General features: G+C 37.5%; 1 protein-coding gene across 1 annotated transcript; it reads left to right on the top strand.

Moving 5' to 3' along the window:
• The first annotated feature begins 190 nt into the window (after positions 1 to 190).
• On the top strand, positions 191 to 22,088 carry gtf3c3 (general transcription factor IIIC, polypeptide 3). The gene is made up of 18 exons (XM_049470020.1): positions 191 to 397; positions 2,062 to 2,167; positions 2,279 to 2,520; positions 3,566 to 3,689; positions 4,531 to 4,722; positions 6,606 to 6,771; positions 8,216 to 8,363; positions 10,183 to 10,318; positions 11,150 to 11,250; positions 12,021 to 12,192; positions 13,963 to 14,165; positions 14,257 to 14,358; positions 15,319 to 15,454; positions 16,760 to 16,985; positions 17,748 to 17,938; positions 19,075 to 19,199; positions 20,487 to 20,639; positions 21,782 to 22,088. The coding sequence occupies exons 1-18, from the start codon at positions 296 to 298 to the stop codon at positions 21,902 to 21,904; spliced, it is 2,748 nt and encodes a 915-aa protein (XP_049325977.1). The 5' UTR covers positions 191 to 295; the 3' UTR covers positions 21,905 to 22,088.
• The last annotated feature ends 682 nt before the right edge of the window (positions 22,089 to 22,770 follow it).

Genomic DNA, 22,770 nt, shown 5'->3' with positions numbered 1-22,770 from the left:
TTATTTTAAGTAATCTTAAGTAATATAGGAACAGTAGTTATAAAATAAATACAAACATTAATACACATAGCTGACATATGTTAATGTAATACGAATAATTTAACTTACAGTTCTTTAATAATATCCTTAATGAGTGTTGTTGTTGGTGCAGCAGCAACAGTGTCGAGCAGGGGACTCTTATTTTGACAGGTGGATTTGACGGAGTATCTACGGAGTCACAATGCTGCGAAGCATGTCTGTTTAAAGCAGCGATAATAATAACATAAATCTATCTGTTTATTTAGATATTAATTTAATGATGTCGGAGTCCAGCCCTGAACTGAACGATTACCTGGAGGGGAAGATCTCCTTCGAGGAGTTTGAGAGACGGAGAGAAGAAAGAAAAGCGAAGATAAAGGTAATATTAACAGAGTGAGGATTAAACCAGTAAATAAACTCAGCACTGCTGCAGGAAACACTGCTGCCTCTAGCTCTATATAGTAATAATATGGGGTTTACTGGGTTATGGACCATTGCAGTGAGGATTTGCTTGTATTCAGGCCTGTTAGAGAATCAGATAGGGCCAGGTCAGGTAGTCAGGTAGCTGGTTAGGTTGGATTGTCAGTTCTGGTTCTGGATAAAAGTCCATCACCCAAAGAACCCCTAACTACTAGTCCTGTGGCCCACAGTCCAGGCATGGTGACCATGGGTTCGTTATGTGCAGGGTCCTGTACTATTGATCAGTGCGTTTATAACTAGCTACATGATTCAGGCTCTGTCAGCAATGTCTGCACCTTAATTACCTGAATTTACCCATTTGATCATTCATTTGGACATTTGAACATATTTCCCACACTCACGTTAAGCCTAAACTTGAACTGAATATGATTTTTTTTTTTATCAGAGAATCACCACTAACGTTGCAGTTTAGTCCAGGATTAACCTTATTTGATGTGTAGAAAACTGTTCTAAATGAAGCCTAGGTAGCTAGCTAACCTATGCATCTCAAAAAAATAGAATATCATTGTAAAGTTACTTAATTTCAGTAATTCACTTGGCACACTGCCCAGTGCCCACACTGCCAAAAGTACCAATTGGTCTTTATTGGTATAATATTCTAATTTTCTGATTCTCATTATGAACTGAAATAAAGTAACTTTTCAATGATATTTTAATTTTTTGAGATGCACTAGTACAAGATCTTACTTCCAATGTAATAGTTTATATTTCAAAGAACTCTTCAACACAGCATCTCAAATGTTTTTTGTTTAAAAAAATGTACATGATTAAGGTGGATCCCATTTCTGCCACATTTTTTATTAGCTAAATAAACTGCTATATATAAATAAAAATCTCGTTATTTTGAGATACTAAGTCGATATTTGGAGATACTATGCAGTTATTTTGAATAAGTCATGATTTCCAGACGCTGTGTTGTTATTTTGAGATATTAAGTCTTTATTTTTAGTTATTTAAAAAAGTGCGTTTTTATTTTGAGATACTAAGTCAAAATTGTAAGATGCTATCTTTATTTTGCGATACTAACTCGTTATTTTGAGATAAGGTGTTATTTTGAGATACTTTGAGATTTTTTTAGACACTAAGTCATTTTTAGATACCAAGTCATTATTTTAAGACAATGTCATTATTTTGACATACTAAATTATTTTGTATTTATGTTAACAACATTAAACTATTGTTTAATTGTTATGCATGCAATAACCAGTTTATTTCAGAAACTGTATCAGTGTATCCTTATCAGAAGATTTACAGGAAAAAATAAATCTACCTATTTATTTTTTCTGTAAAAATGTAAATCCTTTGTGATACCTGTGCATATATGGCCGTTTATCAAATGTTTGTAATATGTTGATTAAAGGGCCTGAATGTAGATTAGGATTTTTTTTTTATTAATATCTGAGAATGCAACCAAATGATTGCTTTTTAAAGATGCGTCTGCATACTTTTGGCCATGCAGTAATTATTTAAATTTGACATGCATTTATTTTCCTAACAAGCAGAGTAACAATCTGAACGCTTATGTGAGTAAATGATTTTGATTAAGTAGTGTTTTTGTTCCAGGAGGAAGCAGATGATGGCTCGGATGAGAATGAGGCTGTTGAGCAGGATGATGCCATTCCGAGCACTTCCAAACAGATCCCCAGAGTAGCTTGGAAACATCAGACAGGTTAGTGTTAAGAGCTACATTTCATTATGACACACAGACACGTGGCCAGCTGGAGTTCACTGCAAAGCATCTCTGTAGAAACATGTAACCAGGCTGTTTTTTCTCTGACAGGCAGCACAGAGGAGGGAGTAAGCCTGTCTGTTCAAAAGGCCTTTGCCTCCATGCTTGGGGAGGGTCTGGAGGAGATGGAGGATGAAGGCATGGACGAGGGTGAGGACGACGGGGAGTGGAGAGATATTGGTGAGGACGATGGTGAGGACTATGATGGTGGCGACTGCGGCAGTGAAGTCACGCCGGGGGATGTGTTTGCCCTGGAGATGGAGCTCAACCGGGAGAACAAGAAGATGATGAGGGTTTGGTGTACATTGATATTAATCTAGCAGGTTTTCCATTCATCAGGTGTAATAAATTTAGGAAATACATATAAAGGTGCATCTTAAAAAAATAAATATCATTGAAAAGTTACTTTATTTCTATAATTTAGTTCAAAATGTGAAACACATGTATTATATAGATTTATTACACACAAAGTAATCTATTTTATTGTTAATGATTATGGCTTACAACCAATGAAAACCCAAAAATCAGTGTTTCAGGAAATTTGAATTGGTACTTTTGGCAGTGTGGGCAGTGTGCCACGTCCTGCTGGAAAATGAAATCTGCATATAAAAGTTGTCAGCAGAGGGAAGCATGAATTGCTGTAAGATTTTCAGGAAAACAAAACTGCATTGACTTTATACTTTATATAACACAGTGGATCAACACCAGCAGATGACATGTCTCTCCAAACCATCACTGATTGAGAAAACTTCACACTAGACCTCAAGCAGTTTGGACTGTGTGTCTCTCCACTCTTCCTTCAGACTCTGGTCCCTTAATTTCCTAATGAAATGTAAAATTTACTGACAATCAGTGATGGTTTGGAGAGACATGTCATCTGCTGGTGTTGATCCACTGTGTTATATCAAGTCTAAAGTCAGTGCAGTGTTTTCCCGAAAAAACGTACAGCACTTCATGCTTCCCTCTGCTGAAATTTCTTTTGTTGTAAGCCAAAATCATCAACAATAAACTATACTCCCTATACATACAATGATGATAAAGTTCATTCCCTCCATTCTGCTGGTTCAGTGCTGCTGCTAATAATAGTAGTACTGGTAGCTACATCATTTAAGGTTCACTCCTATAACTGCAGTGGATGGAAACATGAGCTGTTTTACTTTTTTTTTTTTTTTTTTTTGTATTAAAACTTTAGAATTGAACATAACTTTTGCAAAAGGTTTGAATGGAAACTCGGCTTTGTGTCTAGCACTGATGGGCAGTTGAAGAAACATCACTACTTAAATGCTTCACTATGTATCAGAGTAATTAATTAATTAATTTAATTATTTGTTTTTTTAGGAAAGACGTCCCCGTAGTAAGCTTCCTCGCGCCCTCAGAGGGTTAATGGGAGAGGCCAACATCCGCTACGCCCGAGGAGACAAAGAAGATGCCATCCTGATGTGCATGGAGATCATTCGTCAGGGTGCGTTTTGGATCTGTTTTGTCTTTATTCAATTTCTATAGATACTTCCAATTATAGGGGTAGGAATCACATGCCTATGTTTTAATAAAAATATTAATACTGACACAACCTATTGATGTATCCAAAACCATACAATATTACATTATGTGGTTATTTTGTCACAACGCTATTTACTTGGATGAATAGTCACTTGTTTGCAGTCTTTATTCTTTAGCCTGAATCTGTTTTACCTAGAGTTGTACAGTATATTTTGACCATATTCATTAATTAATTAAACACTGAATTAAAAAACATATAATTTCAAGAGTACTATGGCAAAATAATACATATTACATTTTATTCGGCAGTATTATTGCATATAATATGATTCTACTAATGCACTCCATATATTGAAATAAAGTACATGATTCTGGACAGATATAATCTGTCTGTAGTAGATATTTAATGCGAAATTAGAACAGTGTAAATTTTCCTTCAGCTAAAAAAAAAGAAGAAAAAACTATACTCTGATAGCCCACATGGTTCTAAAATAATATCACAATATTTCAGGATATGTTTGCCATAATGAAATAAAAAAAATTATGGCAATATTATTGCGTAGCATACATTAAAGCACATTTACTAACGTCATTTTTGCACTATGAGGAGCACAGTATTAAAAGGCAAACTATCAATAAATGTAAAAAAAAAAAAAAAACTGAATCTCTTTGAACTTCTCCATGCTCTCCAAGTAAAATAACGACTCCTACACCAAATTTTGTCACAGGCTTGTCAACAGCTTGTTGGTGAGAGTAATGAATAAGTAATCTTTTCTTTAAAAGTATGTTCTGGTGTGTTTCAGCTCCCCTGGCGTACGAGCCCTTCTCCACCCTGGCGATGATCTACGAGGATCAGGGTGACATGGAGAAGGCACTGCAGTTTGGGCTGATCGCAGCACATCTGAACCCCAGCGACTGCGAGGAGTGGGTCAAGCTGGCTGACATGTCCCTGGAGCAGGACAACATCAAGCAGGCCATCATCTGCTACACTAAAGGTCAGCAGAATCAGAATAGACAGAGCTCACAGGGCGTTTTCTTGTGTCACAGTGTTGTTGATGTATATCAGGTTTGTACTGCTGTTGTGTATGATAGTGCAATCTAGTGCCTCTGCTGGCTGGTTTCAATATATGTTGATGAACCATCCCTATATTTTTCATTTTTACATGTATCTAATTTTTCTTCTCCAAACTTGACAACATCCATGTTCAGTGTCAAATTTTAATAGTTAGTTGTCTCTGTGCTGATATTGGCATATTTTCAGTTCCCCACAGAAATCAGATTTAATTAGGGCTGGCAAGGTTAAAACATTAATGCACATGATTAATTTGAAATCAGTAACACATTAATATTTTTAAACGCTAAATAATTCCAACTTCCACCATTTTCTGCCCCGCCTAACGTGCAAGGACACAGACTTCCAGCTCTGACCCTGCTCCATGCTGTTTACACACAGTAGGGTCTTAAAAAAGAACTCCGGAGTAAAATGGACTGTTGGTGTAGTGAAACATGATACAAGATTACTAATCTTTGTTGAATATCCCACCTCCGTTCTCCCACAGCTTTCTGAGATTCAGTAATTTTTTTACAGTTTGTCCAAACATGCTTTAGAATGGATGATATTTGCCCCTGCAGATGAATCGCTTTTTACCTGGTTATTCAGGCTCAAAGTAGCTTCAAACTTATTGGTAGAATCTGGAGAGAGGTAAAGGTAAGGTAAAGGTAAAGATGGCAGTGCCCGGAGATTAGGTTAAGCTACAGATTGTAAACAGTGTTTTTAATAAGCTTCTTCTGTACTTTTAAAGTTATTAATGCCTCATTTTAAATGCCAAGGCTCACCGGATTCTATCAATGATGTGTGGAGCTACTTTGAGCCTGGATAATGGTGTTAAAAGCAATTTATCTGCAGGGGCAAATTATGCTCCATATCATTCATTCTAAATCATGTTTGCACTAAGTACTTTTTATCATGTTTTACTACACTCAAAGAGTCCTCATTTAATTTCCCCCAGGCCATTTAAATGCTCAGCCCCTCATTGTGAGCATGTGTGCAATGCCAAACACTTCCTTAGATTTTTATACTGAGCAATATAAGTTCTAATGCAGAAATCCTTAAAAATCAAGCTGAGATGTTTACAGTAAAGTAAAAAAAATCCTCTGTACAATTTATAATGCATTCTTTATTTCAGCGACCCAAATTGGCTTTATCTCACTTCAAACATACAAGTATATACTAGTATTTTAATTGACACCACTAATATAAATATAATTGCATTTTACATTTCTTACATTCATTCTTTTATTTACATTTAAATATCTTCTATATTATCTTCTATAATATTGTTGTGATTATTTTATATTGTGAAATTTGTTATACATATACATTATTTTGCTGTATTGTAAAAAGATGCAGGTTAGTCTTTGGAATTACTTTATTGACAGCGCAGGCTAGAAGGGACTCTGCCTGTTTATTACATGGGGTAGATGAGTTGCAGTTAAAGTGCAAGAACTGCACTTTTACTGTTGAACCTGGGTATCCAGGGGATAAATCTACATTGCTCAATGAAGGTGGCCTGAGACAAACTTGATCTGGAAAAAAGGGGTGGCAGGTCTGTCATTGGGCGCAGCATTATGTAAATGCAGTTTCTGTGCACCATTCCCCTTGCTACCTCAAGTGCAGTCAAACAGCCAACAGAAGCACAGGAGCTCTGAGACTAATTGTAGTTAATAAAAAGTAAATAAAAAAGTTACATGCCATTAAGTAGCATTGTAGAAACTGGATTAGATGCCTGTTGATTGCTTTTTAATAACTGTTAGATGACATGAGTGGTGATGTGTTCTTTCTAAAGATTTTGGAGTTCTGTGTTCCTCTGTTCCTCAGCAATTAAATATAACCAAAGTAATGTGCGCTATCTGTGGGAGCGCTCCAGTCTCTACGAGCAGGTGGGAGAACACAAGCAGGCCATGGACGGCTACCGCAGAATCCTCAGCCTGCTGCCCCCTACTGATGGAGAGCACTTCATGCAGCTGTCTCGTGACATGGCCAAGTAAGTTGCACTCGCACACTCTCTTACTCAGGTTCTTGGGTGAGTTGTGAAAAGTATTCACATTCTTTACTTAGGTAGAAGTATAGATACTAGATTATAAAATGCTTATGATTTTCAAAATGGGGTAATCTCGATTTTACATTCAGACATTATCTTTTTAATCTAAAATATCTGAAAACTACTTATTTCTGAAGTGTTTATCCATCTTATCTTGGTTGCCAGCGCCTCCCACAGACTAACGCACACATATTTTCTAAACATTCTGTCGAGGACTGAGCTTATACCGAAAAAAGTTCCAGCACTGTTCCAGCATGTGGGATAAAGCAGATATTTAGCTAGAAATACATCCTAATAATAATTGCTCCATCAAAGCTTCTTCTGTGAGTCGTTTAGTGAGTTATTTCTTAAATTTCAGTCACAGACCTGTGTTCTAAGGTATAACTCCAGTGTCCGTGTGTGTGAGTTTCTCCGCAGCTGTGTCCCGTTTTTTTTTTTTTTTCTTTCAAAAAGTGAGGAAATGTCCTGGTTTTTAAATTACCTTCATTGGACCATTAAATTTACAGGCGCTAGAGCACTGTGCACGGTGCTGCGTGTGACATAATCCCTGAGCCGCCTCAGTGAGAGCAGTAGACAGCGTCAGTCTCACAGTCAGAGCACCTATCTCACCTATCTCACTGTCGGAGCACAAACACCTCACTCCATAATCCATCGCCACCAAACCCCCCAAAGCACCGCCCCCCCTGGTTTACACACATGAAAATATGGTCACCCTAGTGTACACAAGGTCAACAAGTAATATGAAGTCATGGGCTTGAAGACAATGTTTTGAGTCATTGATTCACTCAATGAGACGACTCAACCCAAAGCATCATCTGTAGTTTTTATTTATGGGGGGTGGGTTGATTAAAAATCAAGAAAAAAAAGTGAAAAATATTTTTTTAGGTCTTTAATCACCCAGCAATAGTTGATAATACATTTGTCTTGCACGGATCATCTTCATACTAGGCTACATACATCTCCTATATTCTTGCTGGAGTGTGGGGGGCTTGTGCAGGTGTGATGGATCACAGTATAAACCAATAGGAAGTCTGAATGGTATATGTTTATATTTCTCCTCCAATCACAATTAGATTTACTCTGTCTGTATACAGAGATTTATCTGGATAGGGGTTTATTGAGCGATGAGAAGTATCAAGGCTTTTTTTTAATGTAGAACATTCAGATAACTGTTTAAAGGTGTAAGAAATAGAAATAAAAAGTTGACTGAAGGATTATTATTCCAGTAAAGTATAGATAAACAAGATTTCTACTTAAGTACCGCAACAAAGTATATGTTCTTCATTTCTCTACACATATTGTGATATAATTTTTTGCCATTTTGTCCAGTACTATTTGATATATATATATATATTCAAGTTTGATCTTTGATTGTTTGTGACTTTAGGAGTTACTATGAGAGCAACGAGTTGGCTTCGGCTATTGGTGTGATGGAGGAGGCTCTGGAACGACACCCCGAGCTGGTTAGCCACGAGTGTGTTAACATGGCAGCTGAACTCTACATCGCCAACCACCAGTACGTCAAAGCCTTAGAGGTGAGGGGATATGCACTGCATGCTTAAGTATCACATGCGGACAAGTGTGTAAAAAGTGAGAAACTGAAAGAAATGAGACTAAATAATGAATTATTTTTGACTGTATTTTTGATGAGTACCGTTAACAATTTCATTCAGAGCTGTTCTGTAGTATTTTTTTTTATAGTATTCAAAATAAAAATCTGTTTTGACTTGAGTTTCAGTTGGAGGTCGGCAGTAATTTAATTCATTTTCATTATGATACAAAATGAGTGTAAAAGACCAGTGTAGTGTAATTAGTAAGATATGTGCTCATTCAGGCAATGTATATTTCAGCAAAACAATACAAAACTAACAATGCAGCAGCATGGCTACGCAGAATTAGAGTTTGGTTGCTAAACTGGCCATGTCTGTAGTACAGACCTTTCACTTATAGAAAACGTTAAAATTGGGACATATTTTGGCTGGATTTTCCATAGAAACATTAGTGAATATCTGTCTGTCCAGGTGTTAGGCCCATAGACTGTGTATAGCTGGACAGAGCATCGTCTCTCAAAAGTGAAGCCACCACAGGTCGGGCGCCCCCTGCTGTTCGGTGGCAGAAAGCTGTGTAACCCCACCCATCCCCATAGGTTTCAATGGCAAAACAGACAACTTTCAATCACGTTTTTTTCTAACATACTGTAATTCTATCTCCATTATTTAAATGCAGCAGCTAGTGTAACCTCTGCTTATATTGTTAAATTTTTATATCCCCACAGAATTCATTTTTTTTAAAAAGTTATTTAGCTCTATTTAAAAAGGTGTGGTTATTGTAAAAGGGCTGGTTATGGGCGGGACCAATAACAGACCGTCAGCTCCGCTCTGCAGCCTGTGACCGCGAGGCAGCCCTCAGGGGCGGGGTTATTTAAATGAGTAGGCTGCTCTCCACAGTCTTTCTCCCTCCTCTGGTCTCTACTGCGCAGACTCGGGTGTCAGGATCGGAAACATGGCGGAAGATTTTGGCTTCATTTTTATTGAATGAATGGGAACTGCGACACGGCGTCCATCTTTTTTTACAGTCTCGGGTTAGGCCCAATCCCATTTCACCCCTTTTACCCCTACCCCTTACCCCTACTTCTACTTTTCGAGTGAATCCCTCCCCCTAAGAATTGAGACAACTCTTCAAGCACTCGATACGTCACCAGGAGTGCTAAAGTTCAGTAACCTAATTGCTGGTTAAATAAAGCTAGTTTTAAGGCTTTACTGTATGTCTTCAGGAATAGACATTATTGTCTAATTCCTCTGTGATAGGGAGCTAAAATTAGCTTTGATTAGCTTTTATTTTATTTTATATTTTCATGCCGTCTTAAATGCTGCAGCCCCTGCTGTCTGTTGCACCATTTAAAGTGGAACAGGAAACTACTAGCGATCTTTTTTTTATGATTGTTATAAAGAATTTAGCGACAAAACATTGAAACTATACATTAAACCATGGTGATATAGTGCTAATCTTCACTTTTAACAAGGAAAATACTTACATTTGTGGGTTTGTTTGGTCGCTTGTTGCGTCATCTTACCAGTGATTCTCATACTCCTTAGTCTGAAGTGTGACAAATCTTAAAAATCTCTGTATGAAGAGCTAACAAGCCCTATCCCTACCCCCTACCCTATTCCAGCCTAACAAAAATTGGGACACCTCAACCCCTTGGCATGCACACGCAAAACTGAGGGGTAGAGGTAAGTGGTAGGGCCAAGGGGTAAAATGTGGTTGGGCCTTAAACTCTAAAGTCTTACGTGAACTGTGAACTATTGAAAAGTTTTAAATCATTTTAAATCCCCTTGTTTGTAACTGACCCAGGACTTGATCAGGTTTTGTAACATCACACTGGTGAGAGAACCAACCAAGCAGGAGCCCAAGGAACAGACGGCCATGGGAACTGAGGGTGAGGAAGAACAAAAGGAGGAGAAGAAAGAGGACACAGAAGAAACAAGAGGTAAGTGTATCTTATGCCCCGAAACGTACCTCAATCCTTCCCTTTAAATGCATATGTTGTTTAGTTTAGGAAATTTAAGTAGATTACAAAATTGAATGACTAACTTTAATCTGTAAAAACAAAAATAAACTTTGTTCATATAAAAAAATGTATTCCAAGAAAAAATATCTATATATCTGACCTGTTTTACAATTTAAACTACAGCTCCCAACCACTGGTGGTGCTGTTTTGACAAATACACACAACCATTCTGACATGTAGTTTAGGTTGAGGTCTTGGTTAGGTTTAGGTGTAAAGTTCAGGTTCAGTTTGTTGTGTAGATTAAGTTTAGGTTTAGTTCCAGGTTTTGGTCTAGGCCAATTTTAGGTGTAAGTTAAGCTGTAGTTTCTGGTAATAAAATCAAACTTGCTGCTTTAAACCTTCTCTGTTCAAATAATTTATTTTTTTATCTGAGTTGCATCAGTGATTTGTGAACATACAGCTCTGGAAAAAATAAGAGACCACTTAAAAATTAAGAGTTTCTTTGATTTTACCAAATTGAAAACCTCTGGAATATAATCAAGAGGAAGATGGATGATCACAAGCCATCAAACCAAACTGAACTGCTTGCATTTTTGCACCAGGAGTGAGTAGCATAAAGTTATCCAAAAGCAGTGTGTAAGACTGGTGGAGGAGAACATGCCAGGATGCATGATGTTCGTTTGCAATGTTATCCTAGCATGACCTTCCATAACCTGTACACTAAAGAAGCACAAATCAGATATCAAATATATATCAACCCTGTTCCTTTAATGACCACTGATCAATGTTTTTCTGTACCTCTCTATGTAGGAGAGGTTTTGGAGGTTGTGGTTCCTGAAGATGTTCCAGTAGACATCAGGGTGAAGCTTATGGTCTGCCTGATCCACCAGCATGTCCTCAAGCCTCTAGATGTAAGTACCCTATACAGCTCTGGAAAAAAAAGAAACCACTTAAAAATTAAGAGTTTCTTTGATTTTACCAAATTGAAAACCTCTGGAATTTCATCAAGAGGAAGATGGATGATCACAAGCCATCACACCAAACTGAACTGCTTGATTTTTTGCACCAGGAGTGCAGGCATAAAGTTATCCAAAAGCAGTGTGTAAGACTGGTGGAGGAGAACATGCCCAGATGCATGAAAACTGTAATAATAAAAAAAAAGGGTTATTCCACCAAATATTGATTTCTGAACTCTTAAAACTTTATGAATTTGAACTAGTTTTCTTTGCATTATTTGAGGTTTGAAAGCTCTGCATCTTTTTTTATTTCATCCATTTCTCATTTTCTGCAAATCAATCCTCTAAATGACAATATTTTTATTTGGAATTTATGAGAAATGTTGTCCGTAGTTTATAGAATAAAAAAACAACAGTGTTCATTTTGCTCAAATATATATATCTATAAACAGCAAAATCAGAGAATCTGATTCAGAAACCAAAAGATCATAAAAAGTTACTTTATTTCAGTAATTCAGTTCAAAATGTAAAACTCTTATTTTATAGATGTATTACACACAGAGTGATCTATTTAAGTGTTTTTTCTTTATTTGTGATGATTATGGCTTACAGGCAATAAAAACCCAACAATAAGTGTCTCAGAAAATTAGAATATTATATTAGACCAATATCTCTATTCATGTTGTCAGCAGAGGGGAAACTACATAGTCTTTCTTACTTTGTAGCCCATGCTGACATCTCTGATGGAGCAAAGCCCGGAGGAGATGGGTGACCTGTACCTGGACGTAGCGGAGGCCTTCATGGATGAGGGCGAATACAACTCGGCCCTGCCCCTGCTGTCTGCCCTGGTCTGCTCGGAGAGATACAACCTGGCTGTGGTGTGGCTTCGTCACGCAGGTGTGTTTATTCACTGTTTTCACTTTAGCCCAGTAATCTAAGCTTCATTCAAAGGGTGTATGTAGGGCTGGACAAGAATTTGATATTGATATATATCGAGATCATTTGATGATCATTGTTTAACACATTTTCAATATTTCAGTACAATTCAGAACCCAGCAGAGACTTGCATTATGCTGGTGACGACATTAGAGTAGCCTAGGGATCTCCTAAAAAAAAATAACCTCTGGCATGTGTGACCCTCTTCTATAATTTTTTAGGTGAATAAAGGAACATCAAACTATAAAGAAATTGGTCTGGCATTGGTAAGAAATATACAGAGTATTTAAATCATCTGTTACTGACTGATGTTCATTACAGGGCCTGTCTTCAATTCACTGCATTCAAGCTGAGCAGAATCAGCAGAACACTATAGGCTTTCGTAACCTGACCATATCAGTGCGTTATTATAAAGACAACAGTCAGCTGTTTATTTTTGTTCTGTTTATAGTGATATTGGAATTACTAGTGTATCTCAAATAATAAGAATATAATTGAAAAGTTACTTTATTTTAAGTAATTCAGTTCTAAATGTGAAACTCATATATTATTATATAGATGTATTACTCAAAGAGTGATCTATTTTAAGTGTTTTTTCTTTTGGTACTTATTCCAATTGGTACTTTTGGCAGTGTGGGCAGTGTGCCAAGTCCTGCTGGAAATTAGAGAGACATGTCATCTGCTGGTGTTGATCCTCTGTGTTTTATCAAGGCTAAAATCAGTGCAGTGTTTTCCCAGAAAATCTTACAGCACTTCATGTTGACAACTTTTAAGGAGATGCGGATTTCATTTCCCAGCAGGACTTGGCACACTGCTCACACTGCCAAAAGTACCAATTGGTCTTATATACTAATCTAATTATCTGAGACACTGATATTTGTTTTTTTATTGGCTGTAAGCCATAATTATCAACAATAAAAAAATAGACACTTAAAATAGATCTCTGTGTATGTAATACATCTATATAATATATGAGGAGTTTCTTATTTTGAGCTGAATTACTGAAATAAAGTAACTTTTCAATGATATTCTATTTTTTTGAGATGCACTAGTATATAGTATTGACCACAGTTAAGAAATGTATCAGAATATAAATTTTAGGCATGTATTGCCCAGCACTAGGTGTATAATACAGCCATAAATGTCATGCTCAAAAATGCTTTTGAATAGTGTAATATTGATGTGAAACACAATATATAAAGAAAATAAAACAGTTAAAAGAACAATCAGTAAAAAATGCGAGTGGGTGTGTGAAGTGCCTACAATAGCCCATTTTCCAAACACTGGACAGCGTTTTCAGCCATGATGAACACAGTCACACAGTGGCAACTCTGACTACGAGTCTTACTCTGTAGCTTATCAGTAAATATGCCATTATATCTCTACTCTAGTAGCGTTGGGAAATTACACAGCTATGTTTAGCAACCTTACTGAAGCTCAGTGATTACCTGTTCAGCAGAACAATAGTCAACTCACCCGGTTCCATGGCTGCAGTACACAGTTTGCATGCTGTTGTCTATACCTGGCAACCCTGAGTGACATACTACACAGTTAAAAAAAACATACTGGCTGAAGCTCTGCTGACAAAAGCTGACAGTGCTTTAACTCAACATGTTTCCTTAATATCTGATCAGACACACAATGAGATGTGCTTATTATAAGTGATTCACTGACCGTGTTGGCATAATCTAGTTAAACTGTTTGATCTTATTCATTATTTCACATGTATAGAGTGTCTGAAGGCCCTGGGGCATTTAGAGGTGGCTGTGAACAGCTACAGTAAGGTGGTGGAGATGGCCCCGCTGCATCTGGAGGCACGTCTGGCTCTGTCCACCCTGCAGCAGCAGCTGGGCAGACCCAACTGCGCCCTGCAGGCGTTGGAGCCCATGTACGATGCCGACACTCTGGCCCAGGACCCCTCAGCTGCGCAGCAGGTGTGTGTGATTGTGTGTGTTTGTCTCTATACTGTAATCATGAAGCACTTTTTTGTGTTGTTTCTCAGGATGAATGTGTTCTGTGTTTTAGGAGCTGAAGTTGCTGCTGCACCGCTCCACTCTGCTCCGATGTCAGGGCAGAACAGTGGACTACATAGACGCTCTGCTCACCATGCTCTCCATGCTGCTTAAGGTCTGTCTCTCTAATGCACTCCTGAACGTTTCTGTTACTGAAAAAGCTACGTGAGTACAACGTGGGTTCATTTAGTTAACTAAAGCTGTGAGAAAAAATATACATCAACGGCCTGTTTTTCACTGCATAAACGTACACTATTTGTCAGCGAATGAAAACTATCAAATGGAGAAATTTTGTTCAGTTGCTGTTCAGCATTTAGGTTTTAATTAAAGACTTTAAATGTGTATTTATCTATTTGTGTTAGAAATCATTTTTAAATGTGTGATAATGTTTTTGTTATATATATATATATAATTATAAATAATAATAATAACAATAATAATAATATTAATAATTATTATTAATAATTATTTTAACAATGTTATATCTGTCTTTATCTTCCTATTTATATTATTATTTATTTTAATTATTATTATTATTATTACTTTATTCTATGTAATTATTTATTTTTTTTTTGTTTTAACAGTATTCTTTTTCCGTACAGTATTTGTGTATGTTACTGTCAGTGCTTATTAATGACATATACATACCCTCTTCTAGATAAAATTTACATTTTTCTAAAATAAGGGGAAAATGTGTTTTTTTTTTTTTTTCTTTTTTGTAAAGTTCATATTTATAAAGTTTTAAGAGTTTAATATTTGGTGGAATAACCCTGGTTTAAGTCACAGTTTTCATGCATGTTCATCAGTCATCAGTCATCTTGGCATGTTCTCCTCCACCAGTCTTACACACTGCTTTTGGATAACTTTATGCTGCTCACTCCTGGTGCAAAAATCTAAGCAGTTCAGTTTGGTTTGATGGCTTGTGATCATCCATCTTCCTCTTGATTATATTCCAGAGGTTTTCAATTTAGTAAAATCAAAGAAACTTAAAACTCCAAAAAATGAATCTCTACATTAGTTAATGGCTATGACTTCTTATGATGCTGGTTATTTACTTTTGGCTTCTCTCCTCTAGGTGGCGATGGTGAGAGCTCAGGTGTGTCTGATAGCCAGCACCTCGTCCGGCACCAGACACCTGCGTCTGATCAAAGTGTCCCGCAACAAGCTGTCTGAAATTGAGGACCAGGAGGCAGCTTACTTAGACGTTACAGGCAACTATTTGTTTCTGTGCTGTTTAAATCTGACTCTGGATCATTTGCACTCATAAGCGAGACCTATGAGAGGAAGTGTATCTCAGTCTGGTCCTAAGCAAACTCTGGAGCTGTTCGTTTGTGTTGAGAACCTGGTCTGGTTTCGATATGACCCAACATTCAGTGTTGAAGCAGCTTTACAATGCACAACTATACATGCTAAATTTGAGCACATAACCTTCTTGCTGTATTTACTTTCTTGCTCATGTGCCAGACATCTTTGACTAATCTGAGAAGACATTGTACTTGCGTAGTTTGTTGGGGCACTTTTTGCATTTTGGTGCATTTAAATTTTTGCCTGTGTGAAAACAAACCAAACCGAAGGAAAAAATCACTGAACAAAATAAACAAAGTAAACAATCTCATCAACTGATTCGGAACAGTAATACAAAGAACTGCTTCAGTATGCATTTTGTCTTCTCGTCTTTTAAGCTTAAGGCTTTCCTTTAGAATGTTCAAACATAAGTTGATTAAGTTTACATCAGTGGGGTCAGGTTCAGTTATGTTGGAAATACGAAGTTTCCTCTGAGGGATTCTAATCTAATGGTAAAAGGAATTTTTTTCTTATTTAATTTTGAACATTTTGGTTAGCAACAAAAGGAACTAAACTGGAAAACTGTCCAATCACTCTAGGCGAGTAAAAAGTCACAGGGCATCCCATCATTTCAGTGGTGAAAGGGAAAATAACTTATCTAAATACCCCAGCAAGTAATGGGTGAAGGGGCCTTTAACTTTTAGGCTATGTGCGGAACATGGCCTCCATCTTAAAAGCTGTCATCTCTAAAATGACAAAAAACGATGTTTTTATGTGGAATATGTTTAAATGTGGAATGTGCTGATAATTAGTGAGGAGTAAACATGTAATCTGTTGTGTTTGGGTACTTGTAGAGATACAGAGAATGATGGCAAAGTGATTAAGGGGTGGCATTTCCCCTAATCTCTGCAGTCAGACGCACTCAGACAATAAGAGGTTAAACATTTCTGAGCTGGATTATTTGCAGATAGTTAATGAGAGGTTTATGGCACATTGCAGGTTAGATAGGCTTGAGAACTCTTGATGTTTGCCATGTCAGCAGGTTACTCTGACTACTTCTGACTACTAGCCTACAAAGTATTTATTAAAACACCAATACTGTGTTTTTGAGAATGGATACAGTATCGCAAAATATAAAATTACGATATTCAAGTAGTAAATATTATTATTTATATAGCTTTATGATTGTAATACAGAGTGTAATACTGTTCTTTGTGTGTGTCTGGGTGTAGGTAAGACCAGCGTACTGTCTCGGGAGGACTGGTGGAGGCTGCTGCTGGAGTGTCTGGAAGCACTGTGTGAAGAGAAGCGCTTCACAGAGGCCGAGCTTCTGGTCGACTCCTCGCTGGAATTCTACTCCTTCTATGACGACCGGGTCAAGCGAAAGGAGCTGGAGTATCTGGGCTTGTCTGCCGCATTCCTGGATCGCAACTTCCGCAAAGCATATGACTACATAAGGTCTGTCTATAGATTAGCACACATACTTCATTTATATTGTATTTATGATGTTAAGTGACATCCCATTCCAAATCCATGTGGTTTAATATGATGTTGGCCTACCGTTTGGAGCTGTAACAGCTTTAACTCTGCTAGAAAGGCTTATACTAGGTTTAGGAGTATGTTAATAGGAATTTTTGACCATTCTTTTAGAAGAAGGACGAACCACATCCAACAGGATTAACTGTGGACGCAAGAGGAAGCTGTCTGAAAGGGAGGTTCGGGTGCTAAAATGGATTGTACCAAAAAAAACATAAAACCACGGCTGCTCAAATAATGACAGAATTCAATGTGCACCTCAACTCTCCTGTTTCCACCAGAACTGTCCGTCGAGACAATAAATTATTGTGGTCTAAATCCAGGTGTTTCAGTTTCATTGTCCAACCCCTGTAGACAAAGAGCAGCATGTGGCTCAGGAGCCGCGGGTTGGCCATCACTTTTGTGATTTTTAGTTATAGTGAATTTTATTATTGTTAGTGATTCTTGGTGAAAACTGGGTGAATACATGCACTAATGAGCTAAAGGATATTAATGGGATATTGGGAATGTTGTTCTCACTAGATGTTAAGTAAACATTTAATCTAGCTGATTGGCCATATAGTCACACCTACTAGGAAATACAAAGTCCAGGACTGTATACTGGATTCAAGGTCCAAATGTAAAGATCTCTGCTCTGGAGCTTTAGTTAAAAATATGTGTGTTTGCTTGTTTTGTGTGTGTCAGGTTGATGCTGATGAACAGCGTGGAGCGGGATCAATTGTGGAACGTCTTCAATCAGGTGACACTGCAGTCGCAGGATGTCAGGCACCACCGCTTCTGCTTGCGTCTCATGCTGAAAAATCCTGAGAATCATGCGCTCTGCCTCCTCAACGGACACACCTCACTGGTGTCTGGAACGTTCAAGCACGCCCTTGGTACGTCCTGGAGCTCAGTGTCCTTTTTCTAAACCTCATACTGCTTTTTTTTACATTTTATTTCCTCATTTTATCCCATATTCTACCCAATTTGGAAAGCCATTTATAAACCCACTCATTCGGACTCCCCCTATCACTACTGATGCCCCAACACCAGGAGGGTGAAAGCTAGCACTGCCTCCTTTCATACATGTGAAGTCAGCCACCACCTCTTTTTAAACCTTCACTAATGCAGAATTATAGGGGTAGCAGCGGGTGTGAAGGAAATCACATCAACCCAGATCTAATACAGCAGCTAACAGACTCCTGTGCTGAACATCATCACACTAGGTGTAATGTGGGGATGTGTGGAGAGTGCTATCTGCCCACTAAGAGAAAGCATGGCCAATTGTGCTCTCTCTGACTCTGACGACTGCTGATGGCAAGCTGGATTTATTCGAAGTTCTTAGATCATAATGGTATCTTGATAGTTTGCTGGACCACTCAGATCCCCCATATCATTTAGTCAGGGTCAGGACAAAAACATAGAAAATATGTCACACAAAGAAACATTGTAGATATAAGAATGCATTATAAAATCAACTGTCTAAAATTGCTTGTTTTAGTTCTTGTGAGCTTTTAACTCAGCAGTTATAACTTAGAATTCCAGGTTGCCTGTTTGCATTGCTGGGCCATGTCGTTGCCAATTAGTAATAAAAAAAAGTGTACTCAATGAGCATAAGGAGTTACCTATAAATAAGAACAAAGCATAAATACAGAATTTAGCACTTAATAGACAAAATTTATACATAAGGGGCACTGGATTAACGGGCACACTGGCGATTTTTGGGAAAATGTATGGATTTTAAGTGCACCTTATAGTGCAAAAAATACAGCAATATAAAATGCAATAATATACACTAGCTGTACAAAATGTAGGAATATTTCGCCTTGATCAGTTATTTGCTGATTTTTGGACCAGTTTTTTTTAAGAATAAACCTAGTGCTTAAACTGCATAAATGTAGATTTATATGTAGATCTGTTGATATAAAAATAACTAACCATTGTGTATTTAAAAATAACATGCACAAATACTCCTGTACATCTGTCTTTTCTTCATGTTAATGTCCAATATGTGTCTCTCTTTTGTGAGCAGGTCAGTATATGCAGGCCTTCAAGAATCAGCCATGTAACCCTCTGCACAGCCTGTGCGTGGGCCTCACCTTCTTCCACATGGCCTCACAGAAGTTCGTTGTAAAAAGACATCCACTAGTACTGCAGGTATGTGGTCACTTGGGCATGTTTAAAAGGGGGATTTGCGTTTGTTTTGGTTTTGGATGGAAAATCACCCCTATTTAAACATGTTTCATGGAGAACTAATATTAACAGAAATAATATTATCTGTTTAATGTATAATTTTACAACTATATTTCCTTAGGAGTTGGAATGCTGGGTAAAATAAAATAATGTAAATGAAAACAGAATGCAGTTATTTCTCACAGACCCATATTGTAAACACAATATACCGTATTTTTCACACTATAAGGCGCAATTAAAATCCATTCATTTTCCCAAAAATCGTCAGTGCGTCTTATAATCAATTCAGTGAGCCTTATGTATGAATTTTACCAGTCAGGTTGTAAGAAGCAGTAAAGACCCTCCACTGAAGTACAGCATTATACAGGAGTTTCAGTTTAGTTCTCAGTATTAGCATTAGCCGCTAATCATGCTAAGCGCTAGCTCTTTCACCGTGCACTCGAGCAGTGCTAGCAGCTAGCACTAGTGGTAAGCTGCTATGCTAAAGCTGCTGCACCCAGCCTTAGTAGAAATCTGGAAATATATGCTTACAGTAAATAAACATAAATGATTTACTCACCCAAATAATCAGTTTCCAGGAGAGAAATTTGTGTAGATAAACATCAGTGCTTGTTTGACTTTGAAAGGAAGTGTTTTTTTTATTATTTTATTTATAAGAATTACAGTTTTGTTTACTTAACAACTAGGTATCAGGTACAAGCAAAAATAAGTGGTACTAATACAAAACAGCTGCATTAGGGGCAATTTGCAACTAACTAACATAACTGGGTATAAAAAGAGCAGTTTAAAGAGTCTCTTAAAAATGATGATGGGCAGAGGTTCTCCTATCTGTGAAAATAGTTTGCCTAAAAATGTTGGATCAGTATCAGAAAAAATTTTCCTTCTTAAGAAATCCCTGTGAGCAAGGGACAAGGCTGTTGGCCAATATTGGATGCTAATGATCTTTGGGACCTCAGGTGGCACTGCATTAAAAACGAGCTGTACTGGTTCTGTACTGGATACCACTGCATGGGCTCTGAAACACTTCTAGTCTCTGAACACAGTTCACCATGCTTTTGCATTTGTTAATGCAGTTTTAGCCAAAGAAGAATTCATATGCATATTAACACAATCCAGAAACACTGCTGTCTTCTCTGGGCCAAATGAGCTTCAAATGAGCTTTGGAACTGAATAGGCCTTTAAAAGGTGATACTATACCACTATACATATATACAGTTATACACTCTCTCTCTCTCTCTCTCGTCTCCTCAGGGATTCTCGTTCTTGTGGCGCTATGTGGACCTCCGAGGGCACTGTCAAGAGAGCTTGTACAATGTGGGTCGGGCTCTGCACCAGCTGGGCCTAACTCACCTGGCCATTCACTACTACCAGAAAGCCCTCAGCTTCCCTCCACTCAAACTTGAGGTGAGTAGACCAGCGCTTACTTTCTTACAGTGCTTCTTCTAAGTAAGTTAAAGCAGATTCTCTACGCTTTTATCAAGAAGACATGCTCCAGAGAGAGGGTGCTTTTCATGGCGGGGGTGTTAAACTCTCCTTAGCAGTGGTTTCTTAGCAGCTATTTGACCATGAAGGCCTGATTTGCACCTAAGTCTCCTCTTAACAGTTGTTCTAGAGATGGTCCTGCTGCTAGAACTCTGTGTGGCATTCAACTGGCCTCTGATCTGAGCTGCTGTTAACTTGCGATTTCTGAGGCTGGTGACTCGGATGAACTTGTCCTGAGAAGCAAAGGTGACACTTGGTCTTCCTTTCCTGGGTCGGTCCTCGTGTGTGCCATTTTAGTTGTAGCGCTTTTGATGGTTTTTGCGACTCCACTTGGGGACACATTTAAAGTTTTTGCAATTTTCCAGACTGACTGACCTTCATTTCTTAAAATAATGATGTCCACTCGTTTTTCTTTTGTTAGCTGATTGGTTCTTGCCATAATATGAATTTTAACAGTTGTCCAATAGGGCTGTCGGCTGTGTAGTAACCTGAATTCTGCACAACACAGCTGATGGTCCCAACCCCATAATTAAAGCAAGAAATTCCACTAATTAACCCTGATAAAGTACACTTGAGGTTTTCAGGTGACTACCTCTTGAAGTTCATTGAATATAGAATATAAAACATGTTTTCAGTTATTTCACCTTTTTTTTGTTAAGTACATAAAACTCCACATGTGTTCATTCATAGTTTTGATGCCTTCAGTGAGAATCTACAATGTAAATAGTCATGAAAATAAAGAAAACGCATTGAAAAAGAGAAGGTGTGTCCAAACTTTTGGCCTACTGTATTTATCAGCGTTGCATTTCATTTGGTTATCCTTTAATTCAAACCGTAATAAAAATCTGCACTTAAAACCATATTATTTAACATAATATGAGTTCTACCTTAAATTTCATTGTAATCAATTTTTTTTACAAAATTGGCTTGAGGCATGTCAAAGAATACATTTTATTCTCTCTACTGTAAATACTTTTTGTAGGGACTGTATAATACGTACATCCTGTAAAAGACAGCCATGGTATTAATGTGAAATTACATTTGGTCTTTATTGTGTTTTGAAGGGAACTGATGAAGATCAAGTGGACTTGCGCAGAGAGATCGCCTACAACCTTTCACTCATATGCCATGCTAGCGGCAACAAGGAGATGGCTCGCTACTATATTTACACATACTGCACTGTCTGAAGTGTGTGTGTGTGTGTGTTTGTGTGTGTGTATGTGTCTTTTGAAAGGGGTGTTCACGAGAAAATGTGTTTCCATAACTGATTAGACACAAAGCAATGTAATATATCTGTAATATACATATGTATAAAATGTCATTTCTACTGATGTTTTTCAATAAAGCAATAAAGCTATTTATTATTGTTAATATTATGGGCTGTTTTTTACTACTCTTCCGTTTATCAGTTTGTTTGTTGATAGCACTGATAAGTTGTTTTTAACATTTTAATACTCAGTTTCAGAGAAGTAATTCGCAATCTGACAGTTATAATATTAATAAATCAGAAAAGTATAGAAGCACATATAATTTGCTAATTAAAGACTGACCAAAAGATTATCAAACAAGTGAAATAAAAGGTGCTGCCGGTTGTTTATAATCAGAACCTACAGCCACACCGATCCTTGGCGGATAAGGTTTGAGACCTTTGGTCTTGGGTCATCATAATTACATTAACATTTACATTCACATTTATATCCAGTCAAAAGTCAACTTGTCAAGAGTTAATTACTTGAATTTCTTGCCTCTTAATGTGTTTGAGAGCATCACTTGTAAAGTTGTAAAGAGTAGAGTTGGTATAAAGTGAATAGCCCTATAAAATGACTGGAAGGTCAGTCCAGTGTGGAAGGTCAGTCCAAATGTTAAAAAAGAAGGAAGGAAAGGAAGACCAAGTGATACCTCTGTTGCACAGGATAAGTTCATCAAAGTTTACCAGCCTCAGATACTGCAAGTTAACAGCCTCCAGGTCCTTTTTTTATCTTTGCATCTGTATATTATTTCCAAATACTGAAAAACACTGCACTGACTTTGGGCTTGATATAACACAGTTGAC

The sequence above is a fragment of the Astyanax mexicanus genome, chromosome 21 (assembly GCF_023375975.1).
Source record: "Astyanax mexicanus isolate ESR-SI-001 chromosome 21, AstMex3_surface, whole genome shotgun sequence".
Lineage (NCBI taxonomy): Eukaryota > Metazoa > Chordata > Actinopteri > Characiformes > Acestrorhamphidae > Astyanax > Astyanax mexicanus.
Note: the sequence above shows the minus strand (reverse complement) of the source record. Positions and strands in the feature narration are given on the sequence as shown.